At 47.6% G+C, this 8,300-nt stretch overlaps 1 protein-coding gene across 1 annotated transcript; it reads right to left on the bottom strand.

The window, feature by feature from the left end:
* Positions 1-240: 240 nt before the first annotated feature.
* RPS10 (ribosomal protein S10) lies at positions 241-7,462 on the bottom strand. The gene is made up of 6 exons (XM_020888707.2): positions 7,355-7,462; positions 6,066-6,215; positions 5,663-5,834; positions 3,539-3,616; positions 1,075-1,130; positions 241-334 (listed from the first exon to the last, which is right to left on the bottom strand). The coding sequence occupies exons 2-6, from the start codon at positions 6,213-6,215 to the stop codon at positions 293-295; spliced, it is 498 nt and encodes a 165-aa protein (XP_020744366.1). The 5' UTR covers positions 7,355-7,462; the 3' UTR covers positions 241-292.
* Positions 7,463-8,300: the final 838 nt, after the last annotated feature.

The following is an 8,300-nucleotide window of genomic DNA, read 5'->3' as shown; positions in this document are numbered from 1 at the left end:
CATTGGTCTGAACACTCAACTTTCCCACAGCCTCCCACAACGGTGACCACACAGGACAGGACTCCACAGGGAGCAAGTGCCCGGGTCAGAGCCAAGCACTGCAGCTCGCATGGCAACAAGTGATGTCACCCTGGAAAAGGACAACTCCCCAAACCAACCTGCTCCACTTACACTCTAACCCTTAAACCTGAACCATTCCTGTTTAGGCTACATAATGCAAACAAAACAGGGCACACAGGATTAGTTTCTTCTCTTTACAGGTTTATTCAACACAAAACAACCTCTTACAACTTTACTGAGGTGGCTGACCACGTCCACGACCAAATCCGCCTCTCTGCAAGAGAAAAGTACGTATCAGCATCAGTGGTGTGCCGGGCACCAGGCCTCATCATCACTGGAGAGGCTCCCAAATGTAAGGGCTCAGGGGATCCAGCCCTGCCTCTTCGACTCTGGGGTCACCTTCGTAAACTGGGAGTAAGGACATCCACTCTGGACACACACACGGAACAGGATACACTTCCATACACACACACGGAAGCACCTAGCAACAGGACACGCTCCTGTGTCTGCCATATACTCCTTTCACAAAGGAGACCGCAGAGAACGATCGTGTCCCATCAAGAGCTGCTCAGGAAAAAAAAAAAAAAAGAGCTGCTCAGGGGCAGCAGCTGTCTTGACAGTGATACACCACGTCAGGGCTGAACACTTCACTTGGATTAATTAATCTCACAATTAGCTTGAGATAGGTATGACCACCAGCTCTATTTTACAGATGGGCAAACAGGCACCTGCTGAAGATCACACCATCTGGGGTCTATAGCCTGCTCAATCTCCAGTGTCCAGTTCTCAGCTTAGTTCACGAAACTAACCCAGTGGGTAATGCTGACCATTACCGAACTAGAAAATACCACTGTTCCTCGTGAAGTGTTGATTTATGAGACTTGTTTCAGTAATTTCTTTCTTTACAGAAGTCTGCAGGCTGTGCCTGAATGTAAAAACCTGTTTGGAATTTGTGGTTGGGACATCCCTGAATACACAGATCCAAAGGGTTGAGAACAAAAAGGGGACACTTACAAACTGGAACTCAGTTGCTGACCCAGCCCCAGCCTCGGCTTTCTTGTCGGCACCAGCTGGAATGAAAAACAGATTTAGATTCGTCATATGGTCTGATCTACTACAGAAGAAGGGCAGACAAGTCACCCAAGCCCATCTTGAAAGAAAAGTCATGTCAGTAAAGGATAAAGTGCAAGCAAATTACACCCTGCAGTGGGGAAACACCTGAGCCACCTTTGCTCCCGCCTTTTCCTGAGCAAGACATCCTTCTCAACTCACAGCCCAAACTATTGCCTCCTCCAGGAAGGCCACCTTGACCACAAAGTCTGGACTATGTGCCCTTTCTATATATACTTCTTATCACTGAGTTACTTCCACGCGTCAGACCAGCACCCAGCTCACAGAGGGAGCTCAGTGAAGGGAGAACTAAGAGGTAAAGGGCCCACAGAAACAAAAAGCAACTCTATTGTCACCAAGGGAAAGTGGCAAACAAGATGAAAGACCTAGTACCGCTCTGCCCTAAACAGCAGCCACCAGTCCAAACAAGAGATGTGTGCAAAATACCCATGAGACTTCAAGACTTAAGAGAATGCAAAGTATCTCACTAATGTACATGTTAAGTAACAGTTTAGGGCTTCCCTGGTGGCTCAGTGGTAGAGAATCCACCTGCCAAGCAGGAGACATGGGTTCCATCCCGAATCCGGGAAGATCCCACATGCCTCAGAACTCAGTGCCACAACTACTGAGCCTGTGCCCAAGAGCCCATGTTCCACAATGAGAAGCCACCGCAATGAGAAGCCAGCACACGATGACTGGAGAGCTACGAGGGCAGCTGTGACTAGAGACAAGTCCACACAGCAGTGAAGACCCGGCACAGCCGTAAATAAATAATTTTAAAAATTAAGATAACGTTTTAAAATATACTGGAATTAAAAAAAATAATATGCACATAAACTTTCTATTTAAGTGTGACTAGGAGATTTTACAATTCACACTTGAGGGGCAGGGTGGTAGTAGTGGCCTTGCTAAATCAGTAAATTCTACTCAAATCAACCCTACCTTTGGCCCAAGTCAGACCACACCCACTACAGGCTGCTGCCTACTCAGCAGCACCCCCAATCAGCAAGCCACTGTTATCTTCCCATCTTCATACCTTGATCATGCCCATCTCTCCCTGAAATGCTCACTTCCCCACCCTCAACTTCAGGAGCAACTGTCACATCCTCTGACCCATTTCCAGTGTACCCTGACTTCTAAAAAGAGCAACCACGAACTTTTTCTGAACCGACAGCCTGTCTGCTGGAGGAATTCTTTCTTAGAAGTATTTAGTTCAAGTGCTCACTTCTATCAGTATTTCACATCTGAAGAATCAGGTACCATAAGGAGGAGGAAAGAGTGAAGTGCACTGAGTCATTCAGTTGTGTCTGACTCTCTGCAACCCCACAGACTGTGGCCCGCCAGGCTCCTCTGTCCATGGAATTCTCCAGGCAAGAATTCTGGAGTTGGCTGCCATTTCCTTCTCCAGGGGATCTTCCCCAGGTCTCCTACATTCCAAGCAGATTCTTTACCATCTGAGCCACCAAGCAGGAGCAGTAAAGTATCAATTCCCTTTTATACGTTGCTTTTACATCACAAATTACTATTTCTGCAACAAGGACAGTCTCTCTAAAACAAGCTGAATGGCTCCCCATCTTATTTCCGAGTAAAACCTCAAGCCTACCATGGCCCACAGCTACAAGACATCCTCATCTAACACTCCTGCCATATTCTGTTTAGACAAGCCAGACACCTTCCCCCAGTAGCCTCCCTACCTTCAGATGTTTGCTTATATTTTACTTCGACAGGACTTTCCCTGCAAATCCTACTGGAAATTTCCATACCTACTCCTCTGCTTTAATTTTTCCCTGTGGCACCCATCATGGACATGAATGTACCCTTTATTTTTGCTTATTCATCTCCTAATACCAAAATGCAAGTTCAACAAGAAAAGCACCTTGTCTTTTTATGTACACTACTACTCCCTAGCTCCTAGAATCACGTCTGGCATAAACCATAGGCACTCAATGTATCTACTGAATGAACAGACATCTGTGGTTCCCATCAATGCAAATATCTGCTATTTAAAAACAAGATTTTGCATTACTTTTGCAATAAAAAGAAACAAACGTGATGTGAGTGGGCCCTGCCCTCGAGTAACTTACAACACAGGAACACAAACAAAGAAAAGCATGTTGCGTTCCTGAAAGTTTTCAGTTTTGTTCTAGTTAAAGGTCTTTAAAAGTGTTTTGTGTCCCCAGCTCAGACTGTCCCTCCTAACTCCCACCCCTGCAGAAGGCAAGATACACAATGGCCTCCAGATGGAATGATCTGAGATGAACCCAAGGATCTTCACTGGGTCACCTTGGCATCTTCAAGGGCCGAGCCCCAGGCAGGGCAGAATACCCAGACTCCACCCCAACACCAGATCCACACGCCAGATACTCACGGGGCACGGCACTTCGTCTGTAGGTGTCTCTGTCGGCTTCCCCTCGCGTGAGTCTTGCAGGTCGCTCTCCCTCCAGACCTGCACAGATTAAACCACAGTATGAACACAAGGCAACATGGCAACTCTGTTCCTTTCAGGCCAAAAAAAATTAAAAACTGCTGTCCAATTTCGCTTTGCAAAAACTTGGTTATGACACGTTAATGGGATAGGAACTCCTACACCCAGAACTGTCAGCTAGATACTTGCCATAACTGACATTCTGACCCCTCAAAGACCTAGGAAAATGCACATCCTATTAAAATGTTATACATGGCAACCCACTCCAGTATTCTTGCCTGGAGAATCCCATGGACAGAGGAGCCTGGCAGGCTAGTCCATTGGGGTTGCAAGAGTTAGACATGACTTGGCAACTACACCACCACCACACCTGCAAAAGGTCTGCTTTCTTCTATTTTATTTCTCAACGTAGATTTCCCAAATATCTGACAAATAAAGAAACCCAGTCATTTCTACAAACATTTGAATAGCCAAAATTTTGAACTTGACCCATCTCTGAAATGGAAAATTTCTAGTGCAAACAGGAAAGGAGTCACCATAAGCGGCAAGCCTTACCTCCAATGTAAATATATAAATAGAAGCCATCAAGAATCCTTTCATTCTGCTCAGGCTTTGCCTTATACCTCACTAGGCTGTGAAACGTATGTATTAAGGCAGATTTAAAAAGCTACCTTAACATTCTAACACTGCAAGGTTAATCTAGCATTCTCTCTACCTTGTTACTCCACAAAATTATCTATAGCGTTTATATGATTCTTTAAATAAAAGACTGATTCCAAGGTGCAATGAAGAAGCTTTGCTCTAAACATATGTAATCCTAACTAACTAGTAGAATACCCTCGTGAGTTTTCATTAAGAATACAAATTCCTGAGCTCCATGACGTCTTTCCAGGGAACCTAGGCAGTCTGATGATCATGTTTTTAGTAATCTCTGCATTTCAATACTCAAACTCATAAACTGCTCCTCTGGTGCAGGGTTGTCTTTTTTTTTTTTTTAAAGAAAATAAGGGAACCATAAACTTGACAAATGCCAATTGTGAGCCAGCAATGATCTCAAGTCAGAAGGTAACTCCCTGGAAACAGGCTCCTTTCACAGTGCTATTTGTGTATATCTGTGTGTATATATACAGATATATATGTATATATACACACACACTCTCTCTACATCCATTCTGTCCTAATTGGCTTTTTATTATTTTCCTCCCATTGCCAAGAAACTCTTTTCATTTCACATGTAGTAAACAGCTTTGCTCTGGACTTCTTGGGGAATAAACACCTTGGTCTACTTGAGCAAGTTAAGGGTGTAGACCTTAACACCCTACCACATGTATTTGGCCTGTGTTGAATACCACTTCTTGGGATGGATGGCCTGAAGACCTGTATTCAATTCCATTTAAGGTTCTAGGACTTGGCTTAGATCTTGCATGCCAGAGTACCCCAAAAGCTGATTTCACTCTTTTACCCATCCTGGATCCTGTGGAGCTCATGCAGCTGAACTTCGAGAGCAAACAAGTGGGGCCTGCTACAAACAGGGACTTCTAAGATGACAAATACACCTACAAGTCTGTGGTCCAAGGCCATTTTTGCTGGTTATAAGCAGCATCTACAAAACCAGAGGGAGCACCCAGCTCGCCTGAAAACTGAAGGTGTATATGCTTCAGATGAAACTGAATTCTATCCAGGCAAGAGATGTGCTTATGTGTACAAAGCAAAGAACGACACTAACTCCTGGAGAAAAAGCTAACAAGACCAGAGTTATCTGGGAAAAGACAACCTGCGCTCATGGAAAACAGTGGCATGATTCGTGCCAAATTTCAAAGCAGTCTTCCTGCTAAGGTCATCTTTAAGAATTTAAACAAGTACAAGTATGACTTTGTTCTCCTGTATTTTTGTTTAAAAAAAAAACAAAAACACCTCCAACTAATAAAAATAAATGAAAAACAAAACTGATTCCAATGGTAGTGTATTAAGAAGACCACCTCCTTGCTCACACAAAACCTCACCATTTCACCCCTCCCCCCAGAAAGAACTTCACAGGATGCTCTTGCAGACATGTGAGTACTATACCTTTGGGCCGTGGTCGGCCAGTCTCAGGACGGCTGCGGCGCAGGGTGGCGGGCACAATCTCAGGGGGCAGGTGGAGGTAATCGCGGAGATACTGGATGCCCTCGTTGGTGAGGTACCAGTAGAAGTGTCTCCAGGCAAACTGTTCCTTCACGTAGCCTCGTGACTTGAGAGACTATAAGACGGAAAACCACTGTTAAGACAGAACTAGAGGCTTGAAGCTAGGAAGGCAATGCAAATGAGAAGCTAAACCACACAGCAGACAAGCTTCCACAGTGTGTCTGCCTTACGCCCTTTAAGGTAGCAAGCAGCACTGGGAGTCCTGACCTCGCCTTGGAATTTGCCTTGAACACCAGTGGAAAAGCCCCCCTCTATCTGCACCCCACTCCAGCAGTGCCCCGGCTACCTGCATGGCTTTCATGACATGAAGATTGGGCACATTCTTGTCTGCCAGCTCCGGGTGCTTGGGCATGTGGACATCCTTCTTGGCCACCATCACCCCCTCCTTAAAAAGGAGTTCATAAATGGCAATCCGGTTCTTTTTAGGCATCAACATCTGCAAGAAGGAAGAAATCAGCGAGAGTACTTCTGAGCACTGTGGCCAGAGGCCATAATCCAGTTCATCACCCCCGAAGACTGAACACACACACGAGAGTCACTGTCCAACGGGTACAAGTCTCAAACATACCGAAAAACATACAGGGAACAGGAATTTAAACCCCTGCAAAGTAAGCCCAACAGTCACTAGTTCCCTCCTCCACCCTCAAAAACATGTGAGGAGTTGTCAGGACGTTAAGATAAAACGAGGGTGGGACTCGGGGGACATTCCCGCCCCAGATTGTCACTCTCACAACGCAAGTATAAACCGGGCGGGGGTCAGAGCCTTATAGTGAAAGTCACTCAGTCCTGTCCGACTCTTTGAGAGCCCATGGAACTCTCCAGGCCAAATACTGGAGTGGGTAGCCTTTCCCTTCTCCAGGGGATCTTCCCAACCCAGGTCTCCCGCATTGCAGGCGGAATCTTTGCCAGGTGAGCCACCGGGGAAGCTCAAGAATACTGGAGTGGGTAACCTATCCCTTCGCCAGCGGATCTTCCCGACCCAGGAATCGAACCGCGGTCTCCTGCATTGCAGGCGGATTCTTTACCAACTGAGCTGTCAGGGAAGCCCCTCAGACCCTACACCCTTTGAGTGTTTGAGGCGCATCACCAACTGTACCTAATGCAGAACGCGCACGGCGGTGCCTTCTGGCGAGGGAGAAGGGGCCAGAAGAAAGCCTGTCGACTCGTGACGGGCCTCTGACCCCAAAGCAAAACGCTGAGGCCCTCACAGCCCACACCTTTACTCCTAAACCAGAGCTCCATGGCCGAGCAGGAAGGCAGCTCCGAGTGAGGGTTCTGCCCCGAAAAAAAGAAAAAAGCGTGCGGAAGGGACGCAGTCTCCCCAGTCTCGCCCGGACGCCACGCTAGGGCTTCATCTTCCCCTCCTCCATTCGAACACCAATCTTCGCCTGCCAGGGCCCCACTACTCTCCCCCCCGCCACAAGAAATGCGCTTCTGGGCCCTGCCTGCTCGGAAATGGACGTGCGGGGAGCGGAAGAGGGCCCCCGCCACCCTAAGCCCGGCGAGGCACGACGGCGGCAGCGGAGACAGGGCCAGGATGGGAGCCGATGGCACCCCGGGACCGGAGGGACTCACCGCGACGGTTGCTGTGTCCCGGGCCGGCGCTGGAAAGGAAGGGGCGTGCGCGGCGCGGGGCCTCTTCCGGGCTGCCGGGCCCCGCCCCCTGTCAGGACCCGCGAGCTGCCTGAGGCGGCCTCGGCGGTGCCTGAGAGACGGGCGGCCCTGGCGGTAGCTCAGACACCGGCGGCCGCGAACCCCGGCCGGCCTGAGGAAGCGCGGGAGTGGGAGCCGGCGTGCCTTATCAGGAAATGATCACCTTCATGCCTGGCCGGTTCACGCTACGTTTATTTTCTCCGTTTCCCGCCGGTTAACTTATTTTGTAAGGAATATATGCTCTTTGAGCAGGGAAAAGGAGATACCACCCTGCCTACAAAATAACAGTGACGGCAGTACCAATAATGAAAGAATAAAAAACAGTCCATGGAGTCGCAGAGAGTCGGACTCGACTTAGCGACTGAACAGCAACCAAAAAATAGAATTCCATCAACCGATGAGTCGCTATTAACGTTTTGGTATGAAGTAAAAGAAAAGTGTTAGTTGCCCAGCTCAGTCAAGTCCGGCTATTTGCGACCCCATGGGCTGTGTAGCCCGCCAGGCTCCTCTGTCCATGGGATTCTCCAGGCGAGAACACGGGAGCGGGCGGTCATTCCCTTCTCCAGGGCATTTTCCGGACCCAGGGACCAAACGTGGGTAATAGGAAATGTATTTTTTAACCAAAATGGGATGATTTGTACGTGTGTTGTGGTATGGTGTTTGGAAACCTGTTTGGTTTTTTTTTTTCATTTACAGCTATATCATGAATCTCTCTTCGAGGTAATTAATACCTACAATTTTAATGACTAGGTGGTAGTCCACTAATGTATGCTTTAATCAACACTCTATGATTAATCCTTCAATGTTATAACTAATAATGCCACACACTCATCTGCACACTTGTCAGATAGTTTCTTTAGGACAAAGC

Source organism: Odocoileus virginianus, chromosome 27 (genome assembly GCF_023699985.2).
Source record: "Odocoileus virginianus isolate 20LAN1187 ecotype Illinois chromosome 27, Ovbor_1.2, whole genome shotgun sequence".
Taxonomy (NCBI): domain Eukaryota; kingdom Metazoa; phylum Chordata; class Mammalia; order Artiodactyla; family Cervidae; genus Odocoileus; species Odocoileus virginianus.
Note: the sequence above shows the minus strand (reverse complement) of the source record. Positions and strands in the feature narration are given on the sequence as shown.